The sequence below is a fragment of the Pseudopodoces humilis genome, chromosome 9 (genome assembly GCF_049639895.1).
Source record: "Pseudopodoces humilis isolate 2021_Gansu_Grassland_sample_001 chromosome 9, ASM4963989v1, whole genome shotgun sequence".
In the NCBI taxonomy this organism is placed as follows: Eukaryota; Metazoa; Chordata; class Aves; order Passeriformes; family Paridae; genus Pseudopodoces; species Pseudopodoces humilis.
In genome coordinates this window covers 25,771,807-25,795,333 of record NC_142208.1, presented here as the reverse complement: position 1 = coordinate 25,795,333, position 23,527 = coordinate 25,771,807, and the positions used below count along the sequence as shown (strand labels likewise).

General features: G+C 39.6%; 1 protein-coding gene across 3 annotated transcripts in view; it reads left to right on the top strand.

The window, feature by feature from the left end:
• Positions 1-23,527, top strand: part of LOC102104334 (VPS10 domain-containing receptor SorCS1) — a 261,124-nt gene that overhangs the window by 155,822 nt on the left and 81,775 nt on the right. For all 3 annotated transcript variants that reach the window (XM_005520882.3, XM_088059513.1, XM_088059512.1), the window contains 2 exons: positions 1,151-1,309; positions 14,654-14,727. In XM_005520882.3, coding sequence (XP_005520939.2) covers positions 1,151-1,309; positions 14,654-14,727 — 233 coding nt within the window. The remainder of the gene's footprint in view (positions 1-1,150; positions 1,310-14,653; positions 14,728-23,527) is intronic.

Here is a 23,527-nt window from a genome sequence, read left to right as displayed (position 1 = left end):
ACTCTGCCTGCCTAAATGAAAGAAGAGAAGGAAATGGAGTGTGTGATTTTTGCAGTACTCAGACCCAGACAGGAATTTGTTCTGAGAAATGCCAGGTGTGGATATTTTCATTTCAGTCTTGTCTAGAAACAGATCAGTGTTTTCCATTTGCAAAGCAACTTAGAAAAAATAAAATAAAAATGCTAATGATTCAAGCCTTTAATACCTTTCCAAGGTAAATAGTCTTTAAAACTTTCCATGTTTTTCAGTCATGATGCCTCATTCCCATTCCTTAGGGGTATTACTCTGTTGCTTGCTGAAATACTGGAACAATCTCTTTTTACTGCTCAGACCTATATATTCTCTTGTGCAGAGACGCATGAGAGGAGTAACTCATTATTGCCACTGATTCATCAGCATTGCAGACCAATTAATACCACAGCTAATGGTGTGAAGTAGCTACTACAAGTCTAAGCCATGTATCTTTTGTCACTCCTATACTAATGCTCCTGGACAAAGCTAGAAAGCAAATTTACTATGCAGAAATTATTTTTGACACACTACCAAATCTATAATTCACAGCACAGTAGAAACTGGAGGTGGAAAGAACCCAGCACATTATCAAATGTGTTCTCATGCCAAAGCAAGACTGCTTGTTGCAGACAGCCAGGTTACGATATTTTAGGCAGTGAAACTGCCTTCTCTGAAATTTCTGCCAGAATCTAACAAAACCCACCATTAGAGATCAGTCTCTCTCCTCTCTCTGTGTTTTGGGTTTCTTTTCTTAGCAGCTAACTTTTTGTCTGTCACTCCATTAGATCATTCTTGAAAACCCTAGCAGCCCCGTGTGCCTGCCAGATAACTTCTGTGCTCTAGTGTTAGAAATTTCAGGTTTAATTTTTCAAATAAGCTAAGTACAGCTTCACGTAGGTCTGGTTTAACTAGTGGTAAAGTGATTCTGCCTATTTGATGGTATGATATGTGTTTATATACATAGCTGAAATATACTGTTTTCGTTACTCAAACATTGGCTACAGTAGTTTTGACAATTACACTGAAGCATTTTGTAACAGTCATATCTAATAAGCTTCTCTGAAGTTCCTAGCTGCTTGTTTAGTTTTCCATCTGACTACTCGTAACCACTGTATTTTCATCTCTCCCTTCCATATAGATTATGCTGCTGACTGATCCAGAAGTTGAAAGCAGCTTATTAATCAGTTCTGATGAAGGAGCCACCTATCAAAAATACCGTCTGAACTTCTACATCCACAGTCTGCTCTTCCACCCCAAACAGGAGGATTGGATCTTAGCCTACAGCCAAGATCAGAAGGTAAGAGTTGTGGGTTTGCTTACTCAGAGCTTCCCCACCTCTCTGTGCCACTGCTGCAGAGCTTTCAGGGCAGTGTTCGGGGGGGGTGATACCTTTGGAAATACCAGTTTGGTATTTCCAAGCAGAAAACATTGACCGAGCCTCAGTGTAAAGGTCAAAGTAAAGGACATGGGCATCTGCTGTGTTCCTGGGGCCTGGCCCTCTATTACTGTTCTGGCAGTCTGTGTTGATTCATCCATCCTTTTGGCAATATTGTGTGACAGGCAGTGAGCAGAGAAGACAGCTAGGATCCTTCACAAACCTCTAATGAGGCTTTTGGCCTCTGATTCGACAGTTCTCTTCCTCCAGCTTAGTATCGGCTCTGAGAACAGTATAAGACACTCCTTGTTCCTATCTGGTTGGCATATTTTCAAGTAGTTTTTGATTTTTTAAGAGGAAAAAGTAGCAGTGAATCAATTTCCTTTGAAGTCCAGTTCCCTCAGTATGGGTAATCCATCAGCCAGATAAATATGCTGTGAGATTTGCCTTCATTTTTTGCTGCCCAGCCTAACACAACAACACAGGACGTTTTTTGTGGAGAACTCATTGTTGGAATTTTTTTGAAAATCAGACACATCAGTACAAGTCAGTTTTGTTACAGTGAAGGACTTGATAAACCTCAATCTGTTTAGTTCAACAAAAAGCATATTGAAGGAAAACTATATTGTTGTGAATAAATATTTCAGTGGGGAAGACAAATCATAGGAGAAACCCTTTCAATTTAGTGATGAAAACTTCTAACAAAAATTGATGGTTAGGAGTCAATGGCACATAAACTCAGATGTAAAGTAACTAGCCTTTGGAGCAAACTGCTCAGAGAAATTGCACATTTCAAATCCTGACGTTTTCAAGTTTTTTGAATAGAGCTGGAAAAATACCAGAAGAGTTTGTTGAGCTCCCAGGAAGGGTAGAAGAGTAAAATATCTTGACGTTTAGCATACAGGCTTTTACACAAAATAATTTAGTGTTCTCCTTTTTGTTTTGTGTATGATGAATCTCTGAGAATAGAAACTATAAATATAATCAATAAGCTGATGTCTGAATTGATATATTATACATTAATGTGAAGATCAACATAAAAGTTTGAAATCTGTGATGTTTTCTGTGTAGTTAAATTAATTACAAAATAATTAAACTACCAATTATCATTTTGCATAAATTAGGCTTGTTATTACTCTTACTGTAAATCTGAGGAAAACAAAGGAAAAAAAAATAAGGAAACTAAGGTCTCAAAATAATCATATTGAAATTTTTGGAATATTTTCTTCCTTCACTTTACACTCAAAACCAAAATCATTCCAGGACTGTAGCTTAATACTCTTTGCAACTGAGAAATGCATCTTGCCTCCTAATTATTTCTGTACAGTGCAATACTCTTCACTCACCCCCTCCCACAGCATTTTGTAAAGTGTACTATGGTTATACTCTGCTCAGAGGAACGTGCAGATTAAATTATGTCTGTGTTCAGGATGTGGTTAGACAAGGCCAAAATGCTTCCTTTCCCTTGTGACTGTTGAGTTCTCTGGACTGATACAAAACAGAACAGAATCTGGTCTCTGATGTCTTTTTAGGACCATTGGAATGAAAGTTACTGTGTTTAATAACAGGAAATTTATTACATGAAGATGAATGAAACTTTCAGTGGGAGCTTTGTCAAGTAGGATATAGTAGAAAATTCATTTCAATCGCTAGGGTATTCATTCTGGTCAGGAAATAATTCTGAATTAGAGACCATACAGCTAAGGCATATTTAATTGATGACTGATGGCTACCAAGAAGTCTATCATCACTGTTTCATAGGAAATGCCCACTCTTCCACAGAATCCCAAAAGACAATCTGGATATAAGAACAAAGGGTCCCTTTGTGTGTTAACATGAATTTATGGGGTTGGTGCTGGAGTTGTGTGTGTGAGGTGTTTTGGGAGAAAGGATGTAGGCTGTATTATAAAATTTTCTTGGTTATGGAATTGATTAGCAAATGGAATAACTGTTGGTAATTCAATTATGTTGTTGCAAGACAAAAATCAGGTAGCACAAAGTCTGTAGATCTGTACCAATTAACTCTAAAATAGAAATTTGAAAGTATACTGAATGGGTATGAGTCACAGCCCTGGTTTCTACTTTAAAGCCTAATGGATAAATTTTCTGACTTCAACAAGCTTTGCCCAAGAACTGTAGAGGGTAACCAGCAGGCAAAGAGTATTAATCAGCTTGGACTAAATTAAAGGTAACTCGAACTAAGGGTCAAGTTCAGCCTATGGCTAAGTGTAAATGACTCGCTTTGGTTTCGTGCTTGTGTATCCAAAGGCAGAATTTTCTCAGAGTAATTAAGAAGTCCTGCAGGTATTTAGATAATTGCAATGGGAGCTGAGGGGTGCTTTGCAACAAATGACACTGCTGTTAGCTATTTCCTGATCTTGTGCTAAGGCAGTATTTAAAGGAAGAGAATCCATTACTCCCTGGATTCCAGGCGCTGTGTGCATAAGGACTTGAGTCACCCAAGGAGGCAAGGGAAATACATCTGCATGGTAGGGAATTTACATTTTGATGCCACTAACTTTGATGCCACTGACTGAAGAGGCCGTGAGGGTTTTCTTGATGGGGCCTTTGAAGAGTAAATTGGATTTTGACCAGCTAGGATTGGTGCAGTCATTTAATTTTGCTGTTGACAGGAGGGAGGTGATAATCAACTAGAAAACACTTTTACATCCTAGCAAGACACTTGATTGTTATCATCCATTTGCATCCTATCATTGCAGCAAATTGGATGGGGAAAATGAGGTGGTGAATAGAGCAAGAGGTGGAGAGACAGGAATCACATTGGAGATGGAGAGACAGGAATCACATCGGATCTGAACTGTTCTGGTTCTCAGGAGCTGTCCATTCAACTGAGGATCGATGAGGGCAAAGCCACCATTAGTGGATGCCTCTCATTGCTCTGTTGGAATAAACAGTAAATGGGTCACACAGAATCATCCCTCAATCTCTTCACAGCCCACTTAGTCTATTACCATGATAAGATCTTTTCTTGTTTGTTTGAATAGGATATATACTCAATAGCAGGGAAATCTGTTTTAACTGAAGTAATTTTATGTCCCAGTTTCTTGGGCATTGATTGTGAGTGAATGTGGTTAATTAATGGGGTTCAGCTGATGGACGATAACTCGTTAAGCTTCAGTGGCTGGGTTGCTTTTGTTCACATATCTTTCTCCCATGTCTCTGCCTTGGGCAGTGAGCTTGAATTACCACTGCTGACAGACCAGTCCCTAATTCAGTCATGGCTTTTTCCTGCCAGTCTTGAGAAAAAAAAAAAAAAAAAAAAAAAAAAAGCAGCAAACCATCTGCTGCCTTCACTAATTGCTTCATGATTGCATTAATTGTTCTGGCTGAAAGTACAGTTGTTACTTGGCTGATTCTTGCCACATAATTGTAGAACTACTGCACGCTTCTCCATTTTCTGCATAAAGGAGTTACAAATCAGAAGGAAACTCCAAACACAGTAAAGCAGTGCTTGTGAGGCAAAGGCTTTTTGGAGGTCTTGTACATGTAAGCTCTCACGGGTTTAATCAGCTTGCTTGTAGAATGAGGGGCTGCATTTTATGGGAATATTACTTATGTATTACTGTGTAGTCTTCAAAAGTGGTTTGCTCTGTAATCAGACCGTGGAATATAAGAGCCTCTAGTTCATGTGGAGACATCTTCTGCTATTCAGATGGGCCAGGCACACAGAGGAGTGGTAAGTAATCAGCCAGGAATAACAGAGCTATTTGGGGATATGAAATAAAGGTGAAATTGGGAAACACAAGTCAGACAAGCAAAATGCAGAGTCGTAATTGCCCAGCTCAGGAATAAATGCACAGAGGCACTCAAGTACTGGAAGGCAGCAACAGAGGCTGAAAAGCAGGTTTAAAATGGAGTTATTGTTGTGGCTTCTCTGCTCTCATTTTAAAGTAACTCTCGAAAAGCGAGGCACCCCAAATTAAAGGAGCCCTGTCAACACGGCACTAGTAAATGAAGAGGTTTATGTTTTGGGTTTTTTTTTTCCTTTCTTTATTCATTTTGGTCTTTTCCAAATGTCTGGCAGATGGATCTGTCTTCCTTTATTTGCTGTGTGTATCATGCTGAAGATGAATGTTAGGGACTGATACTCATCTGTGTTTTTAAAGTGATGAAGTTTGGCAAATCAGGATTCCGATACTTTTGAGACAACATATCTTCTGACATCAAACCATATCATCTTCTTCATTTTCCTACATTAAAGGATGTCCACTCCTCATGCATGTAAGTGGAAGAGAAAGGTATTCTTATATCTGGGATGACAGAGAAACCACTTAGAGAAGAGATACAGATTCATATGGCCGCAGGATGTCTGTGAGAGAGCAGGCCAACACTTAAAAGCACTTCAGCCCCATCTATCCATGTGTTTTGGTCTAATACTTGTGTCTGACAGTAGAGTATCTGCCATAGATGTAGCCAGTATTCTTTTCAAGATGTGATGGGCTATTCTGATTACACTCTGTAATTTTAAAACCTTTTATTTCATTGCCTTAGAATCTTTTGAGAGTGAATCTGCTTGGAAAAGGGTAACACCCAGAACCTCCAGGTTCCTTTCAACATAAATTATTCTTTTTCTATTTACACACTCTCAATTTCAATGGTAACAGTCATTTCTTAGATCAGAGAAAGGAGAATAAAATCCAGATTAATTTTCTCAGAAATTGCATCATAGGAAAAAAAGAAAAGCAAAAAAAAACCCCAAAACAACCAACCAAACAAAACAACAACAAAACCACAAACAAACCAACCAACCAACCAAAAAAAAAAAAAAAACCACAACGAAACCCCTGCAAAAGCTATTGCCATCAAATGACCTCCTTTTTGTGTGTTTTTTTTGTTTTTTTTTCCCTACACTGCTGACAGCAGTGGTGACAACAATTTAGAGGACTGTTCACTTGGGCTAATGTTAGCTGAGGGAGGCTAATCCCATCTAAAATTAATGGAGAGGAAAGAAGCTTCTCTAGAGTGGTAAACATTAGCCACTTTGAATCATCCTCTGGAAAAGCCTATCTCTTTTGACAGACTGTGGACACAAGCAGGGAACTAGTTTGCATAAAGCTAACTTTGGCCTGTGTGAATAACTCCCCCTTCCCCTGTGGCATTACTCCTGCAACATTCCACACTATCTGTGTTAAAATTTGGGGCACCACTAATAATCCAAGACAGTTTTCCAGCAGACTTGAATCTCTTTGATGCACATTGTTGAAGATGGAAAAAGTAACAAGTAATTCCCATGTTAAAAGTAGTTTTCCCCAGCTTTTGCACTTTTTGCTTGATCTTAGATAACTTAGATAACTCTTCTGGGTTACCAGCACTTGTGCCAGGGATGCATAGGGCCTTCCTCAGGAAGGCCTTGTGAATGCTGGTACCTGTTTTTAAGCCCTTCCATGTGGCTGTTTTCAAGAAAGCAATGCAGAGAAATGCCCTCATTTGTAGTGGGCAGTGTGCGAGGGCTCGAAGCACAGACACCTGTTAGGCATCGTGTGTGATAACACATCCTGCACACAGCCCTTTGCAAATACCCCTTGCTAACCCTAGGCAAACTGATAAGTGTTTTGTGGCAGCCAGCAATCTGAAAATAAACAAGGAAGGCACATCCAAAGGAAAGTAATGGTGCCAGATTGTATTGTCTTAATTTTTTTTTAACTTTCCTTTTAAATTGGCCATAAGCCAGTGTAGAGAGTGTGTTGAAAAATATAGTTTCCTAGAGTACCCATCAGTCTTTTACAGACCTCACTGAGCATAATGTGCTGGGGTAACAATTTAAAATAAAGAATGGAATTAAAAGTGATAGGAATCTCTAATGTTGTTTCCTACTCTAATAATAAAAAGGGAAAAGGAAAAAATCAACCAGCAGAGCCCAGTGGAAGATAGATTTCTGGGCCAGGAATGTGATCAGTGAAACAGAAGGAAAGATTTTTAAGTAGTAATCACTGTGCTCTTTACCACTGACTCACTCATCTTTAGGCAAATCAATATGTCCTTGCTTATCCATCTGTATAAAGATCAGCTCTCTGTACCCTTAGAGAGCTTGTTCTTTTTCTGGTTTGGGATCCTTGGATACATACTTTTAGTTAAGGGTAGATCTGTTGTTTCTCTGCAAGATGTTCTATATAAATCCACTTTCCTTATTTACATAAAAAAAATAAAATAAAATTACATTTTCCTTTCCATCAGAGTTGGATGGTTCAGTGGATTAGGAATAGAAGAGACACCCCATATCACTGGATGTGTACTGATCTCTGTGGTGTTGAGCAACTCCTGTTACTTTTCTGTATGTGACTAACCTCTGTCTTCTCTTTCTGTCGTTTGGTTGAGTGTAATCTCCAAAATGTCTCCAGTTTCTCATTATACAAAGTGCCTGTCAACACTACATTCGCTTGAAGCCATAGGTTTTAATATAATGCAAATGATGAACAATAATTTATTCTTAAATTTAAAGCTGTGCATGAAAATTCTGACACTTTGCCCTAAATTCTGCTGTAGTAAGCCTTTCATCTTCTGTTCTCATTCAAATACAATACATTTTTTAAACAAAAATGTGCTTATTTTTTGCAGTTATCTAAGCAATTATGAATCTACAGAGTAAATTTACAACACAGCAGAAAGCAAGTGCTGGGTACCCTGTTATCTGTAGCAGAGATAGTATTTTTTAGTGGAGAAGGGAATTAACCTTGAGGACAAACATACCAAGTGGAGTGGTAAACTCATCATCCCTTGGACTTGAGATTGGGTGTCTTTCCAAATGATACAATACTGATTCAGCCATCAGTTGTTGGCCTGAATAATTCTCTCTACTGCTTGAATTACTGGTAGAGATGCTGCAGCATCTGTTAGGAGGGGAACACGCTGATGATGTTAGAGGCTCCTTCTGTCTTTAAAATATATATGCCAGTCAGAGTCCTTTAAATACCTCCTGGTAAAAAATATGTTTCCTGTCGCTGTTCTAGCTTGTGAGTTGAATGAACTGGGGACATCATCCTAATGCAGTTGCTTGCAAACTGCCACAAAACCAGAGTACTGGCTGATGTGGCTCATAGCTGACAATGTGTGAGGAGTTATTGAGGGACAGGTAGGAAGAAAGCTGAGGGTCATCCTCAGGGTGCTTTGATCTGCTGAACATTCACCAAAGCAGTTGCTGTGTTATGACCATACCTAACAACTCTGCATGGCAGCAGCCTGTGGTCCATCAGCAAAAGCAGCTGCAGACATCACTGCTGTTGGAATGGGCTGTGAAGCAGGTATCTGACAGCTTTATCACTCTGATGTGTTTCCATCAGCATTCAATAAACACCAATTATTGGGTAACCTTATTGATGCTGCATGATTAATGCATTGCCTGCAACTTAAAATGTTCAAAGTCTATGCAGCATCTTGTGAACTTTATTGCTTCAAGGATATTTAAGCTTCTTAACAGTGGAACTTACAAGTAGATCAGAGATCAGCGAAGTAAATGAGTATCATCCCTGTAGCCCATTTCTGCATGCTTTATTTTAAGAATGAAATACCATGCATGATTTCACATTCTTTTTTTATACAAAACTTACTGTTCTGATAAGTGCAGTGTTAAAGAAGAGCCTGGTCCATAATCTGATTCAGGGAAGAGCAGCATACCTCCCAACAGCTGGCAGCTCTGAAGAAGAGATGCCCTGTGCAGCAATTTCTTTAAATGTAATTGACTTTGTTAGACACCCAGGTAAGCTGCACTGGATGTGTGTTGGGAACATGTGTCCATCCAAGTCCCTGTTCATTCCATTCCATTCCTGTTTGGAGATGTCTCTTTCGCCACTGAGGAAACTTCTTTCCCACCATGATAATTTTTCATCCAACAGATAGAGTCAGGGGCAAAGGGGTGTGAAAGACCATAAAGGACTATTGTATATGCCTGTATAAACATGTTCAACCTGAGGTCTTCCTCTGATGCACTAACCCCTCTTTTTCTGCAGACTGCATAGAAAGCAAAATAAATGCAAGAGAGATTTAAATTGGAGAAGTACATCACCAAATTGCAGGAATCCACATGCCTTCCCTACTGTTCATTGCTTTCCTGAGATTTCAGATCAGTTCAAAATACGGTCTTTCAGAGTTTAATAATACTTCAAAAATGCTCTTATGAACAATGGGAATGATGAGTGAAACCTTGTAGAAGACTAGAATTTCTTCAAATGCACCTGCTTGCATGTATTTGAAATTGTGTTGTTGCATCTTCAGAAAACTTTGTCTTTATCCAGTTGGACTCTGTTGCATTTTTAGTTAAATCTAAACTGCTTTTGGGATGTTGCATTCTCTAGTGAATTTGAAATTTGAGGAAAAGGAAGATCTGTCAAAATATTTATCTGGTTCACCATTTTAAAATCTGTGGCTAAGGTGCACTGGTGTTTTGAGGATTTTTATATGTGAATAAATGGTGTGTGAAGGGGTGAGGGGGGAACAGCATGAATAGCATTAGTTTTAATCATCTCACAGAAACACAAGGAAGAGTTAGAGTCAAGAAGTCAGCATATGTGAAGAAAGTACCAGGAGCAAGGGCTAGTAGAAACCTTTTCAAGGAATTAGAGGTGAATTTGAATCAAACCCAGTGCTTTCAAAGCTGTTCTGAGCTAGTTTTCCAGTTGCATCTGGTTTTTTTTAGGTCAATAATGTAGTTTAGATTGATTTGTTTTGGTCTAATCTGTATCCAGGGAGAATGATTTGAGAGTGCATGGAAACTAGAGGTGAGAGAAAGAGAGCCTTTTCTTTTTTGAATGTTAGACCAAAGTTGGTAAACCCAGTCAACCCAGACTTCGTGCTGTATTCCATTATAACTTGTTCAGAGGAAATTTCTTAAGTAAAAGAAAAGTAATAGGAACTTCCATCTTTCTCAAAGTATTTCCCTAAGGTAGCTTCCAACATGCAATTTAAATCACTCTTTATTTAACCAGGTTTTGAATGCCTATGTGCGTATTTTTTCTTGCATGAGATAAAATAATTGTATAAAATGTAATATCCTCATCAGCATAGGAAGCACATGGAACTGCTCCATGATTCACGATCTGTATGTGGAGAAGCATCAGAATCAAATATTTAATCCAATTATTGTAAATACTGAATGAGAAAACATCATGGACACTCAGGGTCAGTTGTATCTGCAGCAATCTGTAAAGTGAAGATGGAGGCACAAGACATTCCTCACATAACAGCTTTGGCTAAGAAAAGTCATCTGTTGAAAACAAAAGGGGTGATGGTAGGTCTTGACTGGCATAATGACCTTTCAGATGGTATTATATCAGAATGGGTGGGTCAAATAAATTCCAGTTATTCTTAGTGGAACATTTTGGGAAAAAAAAAAATATCATGTTTTCTCCCTATATTTTATAGAATTTAGTTGGGTTTTTTGTACTGTGAAATGCAAAAGAAAAAATCAGTCAAGTCTGAAGTTGGCATTGGAAAGATCAAGAAGTTAGAAGGGAAAAATAATAATACATGGGAACTGTATCCTGCTGCTACCTGGCTATCGCAGAGCATTTTGAGGTGAAGCTTTCTCTATCCCTGTGAAATGCATGAGCAGCTCTTGGACTTCTCATATAAGTTGTAAAACAAAAAAAAGGAAAGGGGAGTATCTTATCATGTCTGGTGTAGATAAGGAAAGAAGGATAAGATCATTCAGTTTTTGGATGTCATCTTTCCTTACTCCCAGAGACAGTGGTGGTGTGCTGGGAGAGGGCTGGGGAATTGCCGAGCCATTCAAAGGGTTTGTTTGAATCCCTGCTCAGCCTCAGGAGGTATTTGTAACCTCAGAACAGCCTTTTCTTTTCCTTTGCATTTCTTTTTTCTTATATAAATGAGGTAAGTGGTAGGTTTCTACTTCACAGAATATTAAGATTTAAAAAACCAAAACAAAGCAAACCCAGACTGTTTAATGGTTGCTACGCAATCTGCCTATTAAACAGAAAAATAAATGTACAAGAAAAGGAGCAAGAGAATTATTCCCTGATGAACAAGGGTCAAATCTGAGAGATCAATACAATATTTGTATTCTTCATAACTATTAACTTTATAACAGTTTTGTCTCTGTGAAAACAGAAATGTCAGCTTGGCCCTCAGATGAAAACATACAATAAAATTGTAATAGGTTACTTTTCTATCTGTGCTTGAAAAATAAGCGCAGCAGAGAACTTTAACTTCAGCCTAATAATGCAAATTGTCATCAGACAGAAGTCCTTGCCAAAGAAAACAAAATGTCCTCTTTTGAAGGGACTGTGTGCACAAGGCTTTCACAAGGAGTCCCAGGAGAGACAGGGATTTTGTAACAAGAGCAAAATGCCATGCTGAGTTTAAAAAATACCCATTCAAGCACCACAATTGCTAAAAAGGGAAAACTAATCCCAGCTGTATCATAACCTATACTTGACAAAAACATAGCCTTCAAATACTTCTTTTTTTTTTTTTTCAGTCTGACTGAATAAACTAGGTTTAAAAATGAATGATACTTAGAATAAAAAATCTGTAAAAAATCTTTACTGCAATTTTTTTTGGGGGGAGAGGGTGTGGCCATATATAAGGTGGGGAATTCCCCCTTTGCTAAAGCTACATTAGTGCTGCTTGTGCTGCTGTGAGTCAGTAAAGGCCAAAGCTGGTGCTGAGATAATGGCAGAGGATGAAAAACCTTCTAAAGTCTGGTTATTAAAGTGTCTTATCAAAGACAATGAGAGCTTTGGATATGGGCTCCCAGGGAGCTGGCATTACCCTTTGAGAGCTGTTGCCTTTTCTCACCCGCTGTCTCCAGCTCACTGGGCACTGGCTTCTAATTTAAGAGTCCAGCCCTGACAGTAGAATTGCTGTATTGCTGTATCCATTTCCTACCTTTGAAGCAGACTTAGAAACTCCTGCATTTCTCCACTTTTTTGCCTGAATCACATCTTCCTCAGAGCACAGATTAGGAGAAAGCTGGGCTGTCTGGGCTCTGTGCAGCATCACAGCCCCTGCTCTGATGGGGAAGCTGACAGATGCTCCAGGTAAAGGCTCCTCTGGAGGAAGAGCTGTGCTGGAAGAGCCAGAGGGAAGCTGTGGCACTGGGGCTGTCAAGCACCTGGCACTGCAGTGGGACTGCAGGCGTGGAGGAGGGTGCTCCACGAGCACAGAGAAAGCTTTTGCAGCCTGTAATTAATTAATTCTGGCTACTGTTACTGTCACCAGCAAATTCAGAGAGAGCTGGAAGTTGTGCTCAGGGAAACCAGAGAGGGATAAAGGTAACAGACACAAAAGTGGAAAAACAAGATTCAGTGTGATGACTGCAGCCATGGGAGCATCAATTGTCCCTGGAGAGCTTGCGTCCTGTTTATCACTGGTCTGGAAATACAGAGGTGTTGCTGAGTTTGGATTGCTCCCTGTTCTTAATTAAAGGATCATATGAGCTTTATTGAAACTTAAATTACTGTATGCAAAGGACAGCACTTGGCACAGGAGAAATTGCTTTGCCATGAAAAGAAAGACATTGACATCAGAGAGATGATAGGTAATAGCAATAGCTTATTGTTATCATGGTTTTTATTTCTTGCTGCAATTATAAAAAACAGTCTGGAAATGGATTTTGAGTGTGAAGGAGGGAAAATGCTTCCTGTAATGGTAAAGTTCTTGAATAGATGACCTTAAATCACTTCAAAAAGTGGTTGTTCAATGTTCCAAAAGATTTTCTTTAATTTCCAAAAAGAAAAGTTTTCCTTTGTTACAGTTAGGGCTTCCTAAAGTTTCAAATAAAAATGTATCTATAATCTTTTACTTAAGGAAAAATAGCAGACTCACTGAAGGTTTGAAATTGGATGCACTTCTAGCCACAGAGCTAAACTGTTTCTCCCTCTTCTTACTCTTGTTATCTTCTGTCCCCTCCGTCTTCTTCCCTCTCTCTTCTTTGACAGTGTTCAAGAGAAAGGGAGATGAAAGAGGTGAATTTTTTGCTTTAATATTTCAAAGTAAATTTTAATACATGCCAGTCTACTGTTTACTAAAAAGCTCATTTAATTAGTTTCTCCATGTTCTTACAAGTTTTACCATAGGGAAGGTGAGGGATACTGGGTTTTGCATTTGGAATCAATATCCAAATAAATAGGCCTCAAAGATTTTTCACATCCCAGTCTCATAATTCTTAAAATACATTCAAATCATCTTTTTGATGAACCCAGAGTTTCTAAATCATAATTTTTTCATCGCAGTTATTCTCACATCCATCTTTCTCTTTCCTACCCATTTCCACTTCATGTTCCAAATATGCCGTGGTTTGTGCATAAAGATTCAGATCATCAACATTTTATGCAAAATCCCTTAAGAGATATCATGAAAAGGGAGATAATAGTTCAAAAAACAATGCCCAACATCTGCCTTGCCAGAAAAGGGGACTGACCAAGTCTAACAGGAAAAGAAAGGAGGGGAAACAGGATGAATCTGCAAGAAAAACATGGGGCTGACTGTCTCTCAATCCTTCCACATGATCAATTTGAAGCTAAATTAATCAAAAGAAATAACAGAACCCAAGTGATCCTTCCCTCTACTGGCCTTCTGAGAATTCCTTGATGGCAGCACTTATGGAGAGCAGCTGTTTGTAAGTGTTCTGTAATAGTAACATTTATGTATCGTTCCACAAAGACATATCAGAGGATTTATAATACCTCTAACGTGCCTTTTTGCTGACCTTTCTCAGGCTGGTTTGGTATTTATCATGGAAAGATTTTCTGAAATGATTGATGTATTTGGATATTGTTTGTGTAACCAGATGAGGAGAAGGTGTCATGTCATTGGCAGGAGAAGGACAAGAGCAGAGGGAGAGTCACGGATTTCCTTGGAAGAAGTAACTTGTGCTGTTTAAACTCATCCAGTCCTGCAGGGGAAGTCTAGACATGTTAGAACATTTTTTGGTGCCAGATTGACAAAGCTTCTTAAGGATGGCACTGCTAATGGAAAGACAAAGTCCTTCTGGCATAATGCTGAGGAAGGCAACAGGATGATGAATTTTCATTCAGGGCAGGTTTCTGGGTTTGCCCAGAAAGTGATCCCTCAGGTAATACCACTTGTGTCCCATATCACACATCTGAGTATTCTCTATGCCAATAAAAGGCACCACAGACATGTTTCAGCTGCCCCAGATGTGCTCCTTTTAGACTGGGATGACTAAAAGTCCAAGTCACTATTTCAAAAGTGGTAGAGGGTTTTTCAGGTTAATTTCTCTGGTATCTTTGTGTTTTACTGTGATTCATGACTCTTTGTTTTTGTCCACAGTTATTCAGTTCCGTGGAGTTTGGCAGAAGATGGCTGCTTCTTCATGAGGGAGTTACACCAAACAGGTTCTACTGGTAAGAGCAAAACCCTCTTCCTGATTTCCTTGGCACCACTTCCCCACATACAGAGGTGTTGGAATGAGTTCTTGAAGGCAGTGTGGCTGAATACAGTCTGCACTACTGATCTGTTGAGATTAATTTAGAACTGACATGAAAGGGGCACTGTGTGTTTATATGACATTGGGATACCGGGTCTGTGATCTAGGAGTGATGCAGAACTGAAATACGCTGAACAGTAGTCTGAAGAAAGCATCGATTTAGGATGGGAGAGTGAAGAGTTCAGTCTGATCCTGATACAATTAAGGGACAAAGGCTGAAGTCTTGGAGGACACCAGCATTCCTGCCACAGATAGACATCCTCTAGTGGCTGGTGTTGTGCTTTTAAATGCTGTTAGACCTATTTAATCCTTGAAAGTGAGCATGCTGCCACTAGACAGAAACCAGTGTAACTTTGACTTACATGGAAAGGAAAGCTGAGAGGTGAAGGAGACGCTGAGCTTTTTTTTTCCCTGCAAACATGGTTGTATAGTCCAAACCAAAGATAAGGTTTTCTTGTGTTTTGGTGTACATCTGTAGGACTTTTCATCAGCTCCTTATGGAGGCATTAGTCTGCCCATGAGCAGAAGTGGGCTTATGTCCTGTGAATAAACCTTTAGAAGAGAAGCTTTTGATAAAATAGTCATCTTGAAATCAGGAGGAGCTGAACCCAGTGATTAAAATGAGACCAGTGTGGTAGCTTCTAAACTATAAATTTATGTCAAACTCACAGGTTTTGAACATAGAAAGATTCATGAGTGGTTTAGTCAAATATTTTCTTTTAATTTATAAAAGAAGGAAGAGCTCTAGGTCAAATTTACTTCTAAAGTTAAATTTATATTTGGTCTGCAAAGGATATACCAGAGATTTTGTTTGCTGCTTCTGCTTTTTCATCCTTTCTCAGGACCTGTGTTAGCTGAAGCTAATGCAAGCTAAATTCCATTTTTAACTTAAACTGATTTCTGTGGGAGTGTCTGTATAGACAGTCACATGTGTGTTTATATCACTATTTCTTTCCTGCAGGACTCCTAACAGGGAGTATATCTCAAAATTTCAGATGCAAACACAGAGCTCTATACATCCTCTGGGATGATAAAAGCATCCCAGAGGATGCATCTGGGATGCATCTGGGATGATAAAAGCATCCTTTGGGCTGATAAAAGCAGAAACTCATAGAAATCTGTCTTTGAGACATCCAACAAAATTGTAATTGCTGAAGGGGTTCAGAGGGCTGAAAAGTCAGTCCCTGTTCCTGGATCCCCATGTCCTGTGTATTACTCCAAGCCTTTTGAATTTTCCTGCCATTGCATACAGTTCTGGTTTATTGTGAAATGAGCTGATGGACACCTGCAGTGAGAAAAATGATGAAGCTATAATTTTCTCTTTCTGTGGAGCTGAAGCTTTGAAGGCCTCTTGGAACCTAACAAATAAGGGAACTTAGGCTTGGAACTTCAAAGGCAAAGAGCAAGTTAAAAGATGAAAAAATGTTCCAAGCACCCATCTGATTTCCCTACAGCCATTTGCAAAGCATGAAACTGCCACCTGTATTTTCACCTTGAGCAGAATGCCCCTTGTTAAACACACCTCAGTGTAAGCTAGGCTGTACTTCTGCTGTCAAAAGTGAAAGTAATACTATTTGTGGAGGCGCTGTTGCATCTCATTCAGGCATATTTATGATGATCATAATGACCTCAAGACAAAGAGAATACTTTTAGCTGCAGTTCTGTGGACACAGTGTGTCCTCAAGTACATCCACAGTAGAAAACAGCTGTGCATGTGTGATTGAGAACACCACAGAGAGCAACACTGGGCTTTAATATGCATTTCCATTCTGTGCAGCCAGGCACTTGAGGATCCAGCAGCACTGAAATGCTGAATCAGAAGGGAATCCCTTTGCACTCGATGTCACAGCTGACTCCCCATGTAAGGAAACCAAACGGGTGCTGGGCCCTGAGAGGGTGCAGAAATACAGTTGAAATCCAGATTTCTGAAGCACCATCTCAGTAGCCAGTGCTGAGGTACAAGTTGGGTAAAGCCTTGCTCAGTGCCCCAGGGTTTTTTTGTTGGTTGGGTTTTTTTTATTGATTATTATATATTTTGGCTTGTAAATATGAAGAGTGTAATCAGCCTGAAAAGTGAGAAGACTGATTTCACTTATTCTTAAAATCAGAAATAAATAGTGAAGTAAAATGTCCTGAAGTTGTAACTTAGAGCAGAATGTGGGGATACTCTCTCCTGTTCCTGGTGCTTTATCTAAATCAAATGGCTTTGAAGGGATCAACCAGGACACAGCTGAACTGGGCAGAGAATGAGGGAAATGTTCTGATATCCAAGGATGGCTGAGGAGTTGCTTTAGTACAGATTGCTTTTAGTACTCTCTAAACTAGGACTTCTCTAAAATCAGAAGACACAAATCAAGGCCTCTGGCATCAGGCATTCTTGAGGCTGCAATAGTTACACTGCTTGTTGTGACAGGGAAGGTGCACCTGGAAGACTTTAAAGACTTTAACGTGGATTCGAATAGTTGATGAAAACAAAGTTGATGATGTCTCACTGATATTTTCATTGCCATTTTAATCTGTCATGTTGTCTTGTAAATGGCTTTTGGGTCACACAAGAGTCTTGTGAACAAACTCCACTGAGCCTGCTAGTTTTAGTCTTGAGAAGGTTCTACCTGCAAATACTGTCAGAGAAGCTGTAATGCCTTTTACAGCTGCAGCTCTTGTATCTGTTGCCAAGAGAATTTTCTTCTTTATTTGTTTATTTTTGGCTGCTCTGTGAAACATCTCTTCCTCCTATCACTCCAGAGAAATTTAAACCCCTGAAGAAAAATAGTCTGATGATGCTTACTACATAATTCTGAGAAAACACTCTGTGTAGACACAACTCAGTTCCTTGTAGCCCACATGTACTTTCTATTCTTGTATCCTGTTTTATTAAGAGGAGTCATTAATATGGAAATAGAATATTTTTTACTCTAAGCTCTTCTGTTCCCCCTTTTCATTCTTCCACCTGCAGCTCTTAAGTGATGCCCTGACATCCACACTTGTGATGGAAGAGGTGTAATGTCACTCTATGAAAGGAGATATCAGGTGGGAGATGAGCAGATGAAGTCAAACCTTTAAAATGAGAGGTGACTGGAGACTTCTTGTCTTAAAAACCTCCACCAAAAAAAAAACAAATTAAAAAAGAAAAAAAGTTGAAAAAAAGGGATCTGTAATTTTCTACCTCATTAAAAGGTTTTTAGGACACATTTGTGGCTGGGCAGGCTTTAGTGATGGGCTGCTCTAACTAACACCTCTAATAATTTCTGTAATTTGGGTATCATCACATATCTGCATAATCTGGGGATGTAGAAGTGGTGTACTGAGGAAAATGCACTCAGAGAGTCAGCCACACATTATGTGTCAGGTGGAGACTTGGGAGAATCCACACTTGCATACAAGCCCAAGGCACCGCAGTTCCACGCTGTATCAACAATTTTCATGTTTTTTCAATTATTTTTTCTGGCAGCTTCTTGAGATTTTGCTGTTAAATGTACTGTGACAGAAAAATGCATGAAAATTATCAAGGTACTTGGCAATTCTGGAACTGTGCTCTGTGAAAATACCATAATTGCTAGGAAGGGGTATTCTAAGCAATATTAATTCAGCAGCATAATACAGAAACAAGTTAATATACATGGACTATTGCTGATAGCACAGTGTTTACTAATTTTAGTTGGCATTAGGGAAACAGAATGCAGTAGATCCTAGTTAAAAGAGTTGGATAAAAATGCCTTATTTAAATACTTCTGAGTTTATTTTTGTGGTACTTGGTGATTTTTGGTAAACATTCCTATTGTGGAATTTTCCTGGGTGTAGATGCTGGTTTGTAGTGAATACAAACATGAACACAATTGGTGAACCAGTCACACTGGGAATTAAGTCTCTTTTTTCTTCCTTTTTTAGAGTGGTTCAGTCATCTAGTCAAAGTTCAATACTGATACTTTGTGACTTGCAAATCAAAACATCCATGAGCAGTAGTTGCAGAAAAAACTGCTCAAAGTGCATAGAGTTCAATATGGCCAAAATATAAATGCAGAGATTTGTTGGTCATTAAAATCCAGGTCTTTATTCTGGTCCTCAGATCAAGTCCTGCCTTCCACCAGAAATTATTTCCTAACAGTTAGTAAGTCAAGGCATCACAATTAGAGCTGTGAGATGTGAGGCCTAAAAAAAATAAATAATAATAAAAAAAAAGGTTAAAAATCTCATTAAAATTTCTCAAAATATAATGGTTTTTAATCAAAATGAGACTTTTATCTGAAAAGGCTCTCACCTAATTCTAATCAAAACCTAACCTTGAGAAACTTGGAGAAGGAGGAAAGAAATAAAATCAAATAATAAAAGTGTCTTAAAAGCTAACATAAAATGAACAATAGAAAAGCCCAACTAGTAAATTAGATCATCAAGTTACAATCATTTTCTCTATCAGTGGTATTGATTTTATTTTTTCACTTGAGTGTTGCACCCAGACAAGAGAGTAGGAGAAATACCAGGGTAATAGCACTCCATACTTCAAGAAGATCAGAAGGATGTAATAACAAGAGGGCTGGAGCGCCTCTCCTGTGAGGCTGAGAGACCTGGGGATGTTCAGTCTGGAGAAGAGAAGGCTCTGGGGAGACCTAAGAGCACTTTCCAGTGCCTGGAAAGGGCTCCAAGAGAGCTGGAGAGGGTCTTTAGCCAAGGGCTTGGAGAGATAAGACAAGGGGTAATGGCTTCAAGCTGAAAAAGGGCACGTCTAGATTAGATATTGGGAGGAAATTCTTTACTTTTGGGGGGGTGGGACATTGGCACAGGTTGCCCAGAGAAGCTGTGGAAGTTGAAAGTGTTGAAGGCCAAGTTGGATGGGGCTTTGAACAACCTGATTTGTGGAAGGTGTCTCTGCCTGTGGCAGGAGAACTGGAGCTAGATGATCTTTACCATCCACTCCAACCCACACCATTTGTGATTTCCAGTAGCATCACATGTCCATGATGTTAATCATTCCCTGAAGAAATTAAAGGAAACATGTCAGTTTGGTAAGAGATGTTGCTAGGTCTCCACTCAGTCTTATGTTTTTCTGAGTATGAGCAGGAGAGGAAAATGGAGGCAAATGTAAAAGAGTAATCCAACCAACTTTTCCCATCAAATGATACAAAAATATGCACACACACCAAAGGGGAGAAAAGCCTGTAAGCAGCTGGGAGGACAGATGAGTACATAGGGCTATATTTGTGTTTAATTTATGAGTAGTAGCAAAGAAAGTTAATCTTCACAGTATAATTATAGGGTATATGTATTTTCTTTTTCAGAGGAGGTTGGAGACTCTATTTTAAAAGCTCTGACTGTGTTCACTGGAGCAGCTGAAAGAGCTGAAAATCAAGGGGATGTGGTGTCAAAGTCCTGTTAAAAACTTCATTATATTCAAGCACTTGTAGCAAGCTGGGTGCACTGTCCCAGTGTTTCTGTCTGTTCTTGTCTTGGTGAGATTTGCACGCCCACCCAGGTGGGCTGAGGCACTTTAAATGCCTCAGTGCCTGGGCTGTTTACAAATGATGCTGTCTATGGCTGAACAAGACCTTTTAATCACTGCAGGACAACTGCTGGAAGCTGATGGGAAAGATGCCAATCAAAGTGCATTGTGACAGCCTGTCCAGATAATCACCTGCTTGATCTAACACACAAGCTTTATTCAGTGAATTGAAGGGAAACAATTTAATTTAAAATGGTTTTTTCATAGCTTAAATATGGTGGTTATGGGTACATGCCAGAGAAACCCATGACAGTTTTCAGCAGATGTGAATGAAGCAAATATTCATCTGATTAAGCCTTTTGGGACCAAGAAGCCCCAGTCTGACTGGTGCATGGGTTGGTGTGTTTCAGTTTTCCCAGTTCAGCAGATATTTCTTTAAAAATCATCCAGAGATACTCTATAAATGAATACAGACTCCCATGAGCTTCAGATTTTCTACATCATCCACTTTCCCTCGTTACAGTTCTGCAGAAGTAGGCAGGCATCCAGTCACCGTGTTCAAAATCTCCATTTGGGGGCTCATCAGTAGCAGGAGCCTGCAGTGCTGTGCAGGACCCTGGAACTGTCAGTCTCCAGCAGGCATTGGTCTCAGCAGCTGATTTCTCTGTGTGCACCCATAAAGGACAGACCTTGAGAAGGTGAAGCAGTGCACAGGTAAGTCACCTGTGGATTTGTCTAGATCTCTGTCAGGAAGGTTGCCCTGCTGTTCTCTTGCATGTTTAATGAGAAGCATACTGTGTTACCAGAGTTGACTTTCCTCTCCTGCTCTAAATGACTTGCTGGCCTCCTCCAGAGCTGCCTGACTGAGCCACAGCACTACAAGATGCAACAGACATGGTCTTAACACAGTAAGAAATTGTGATCCTATTAGACTGTACCAGCAGAGAAGCTGTAAATCAGGTAGATTTGGTTCTTGACATTAAGGAGGGAGCTCAGAGGTTATTACTAGGGGGTGCTTTCCTCCTTCTTTCTTTCTCTTCAAGCCAGCTTGATGTTTTAAGTTTCCTGTAATATATGAAAATGAGATTTAAGATTGAAGGGCTATCTTAAAATCAGGATCTAGTCCTGGTTAACTGAATTTTATCTACTTAGTTTAGATCCTAGTTTTAAGACATTCCTCCTACTCTGTGTTGCCAGCAATAGGCAGCTACCTCCTGAGAATTTGCATCAATCTATTTCAGAGTTTCAGCTGAATTTCCTCTCTGGAGCTTCCCATGGAGAGCTGTGGTGTTACAGCAGCAGGGGAGAAGGCTTCCTTTGCTGCTGCCCCCAAAGCTGTGGGGTGTGTAGACAGCAGAGTGTGGAAAGGTGTGGGTGATTATGCACTAGGGCTCTAAAAAGTGGTGGGATGGTGAGAGTAAAAGTGACTCCCCATGGCCTGAAAGTCACACCAGTACCCCCAGTTACCTGCCCACCTATTTCAGTGCTAGCAGCAACAGCCACCTGCTTTTCTGGGTCAGTGCTGGGAGGTGGCACAATTAGGAGAAGCTGGGCTTTACTCACAGCACTGCTGTTTTCTATCAGTTCTAAAGAAAGGGTGACAAACTGAGTAAAGCAAACCATAGAATGGTTTTTGGTCCAGTGGCTGCCAGTTGAATTGCACCAAACTGTCTCATGTGGTTGGACAGTGTGGGAAAGAACAGTGCAGAGATGTAGCAGGGAAAAACTAATTAAATTATGGTCAGGGGAGATTTATTAGCCAGATATAAAGAAACAAAATGATGATTTATGCCTATCTGGAATATGTCCATGTTTCTAAAACGTATCAGGAGGATGTGGTTTGAAGATGTTAAAGCTAGAAAGCAGTCTTTAAAATATGCTCCAGGAATAGTAAAATCTGTGAAATCTCACATAATAGGGACTGAAGTAAAGACACCACAAGAATTGCCTCTCACACTAAGCTCCCTGGGGCAGATTCACTGACCTCTGCAAGCAAAAAAAGAAACAGAGAGTATCTGCAAAGTCCTCATGGAGTCAATATAGTAGTAAAAGAAAAAGGAGCCTGGAGGACTCTCAGGCTCTATTTTTGTCTCTGCCACATAGCAACTGTGTGATCTTGGTTAAATCAATGAGGCCTCTGTGCTCTTGACTAATCAGTGAAGTTTATCTATAAAGCTGAGAACAAAAATTTTCCTCAGCCCCTATTTCTGACTTGGTCTGTTTGTCTTGTACTTTTCCATAGGTCTTGAACAAATCAGTACCGTGCAGGGAAGGTTACTTAAAGGTTGATTGTCAAGTACTTTTGTATCTTTGGACAAAAAGCTCCCTGTTCAGTGCTACATGTTACTATTTTTATGAATGGCAATTAGAATTCAGTGTTACAGAAACATCAAAAACCAAAGAATTGATGCTGCTGAGGACAACACGAGCGTTGTTGTTGAGGACAGCATCCACTGTTGTTGTTTTCATTCTGTACCTTAAAACCAAAAACCTGCCATTCACTAAGCTGGAGGAAGGTGTCAATTTTTTAATATGACAGGATATGTCCAGAGGCAGTGGAGGAGCTGGTTTTGCATTGGCAAGATTTACGATAAGGGATTCGCATGAGTGCTGAGGCTAAAGGAAGATAAATCCCTAAAGGCAAATTCTACCAATAATTGAATTACAAAGCCATTATCATGTGCTGAACAAAGCAACTTTATAGCTTTATTGTGACAGGATAAAGCTTGTTAGAATATTTATGTTCATAGGACAACTTTGGCATAAGGATCTCTAGGAGTACATTCCCTCTTCCACATGACTGTTGCATCTAGTCTTTCTGTGTAATGCAGTGAATGTGGAAATGGGGATTTGTTCAAATTGGGACTAGGAAGAAGGAATGCTGAGGGTCAGGCGGCATCTTAAATATATAGCTTGTAAAGAACAAAGTCATCTGCAGAAGGCAGCTGAGAAACATGAGCATTTTTCATGCTGTGTAGTCAAACTGGATTTTCCAAGCAATGTGTTACTTTTCTGTTTGGCACGGCACTGCAGCCACATCTGAGCTACTCCCACGCAGCACTGATAATCTCAAAATGGCCAGAATTGTGTGGATCTCCTTCCATCCACCCTAACAGAGACATGCTGTTATGTCATTTGCCTGCCAGCCTTTGCTGCATGTACAAATTGTACCTGTTTACTCCCAGGGCAGGTGAGGTATGGTCACAGGAGTCCTAATTCTGCAGTTGAGACATGGGAAAGCTGCATAAGGCCTCTATGTCCATATAAAGAATGAGGGACAGTT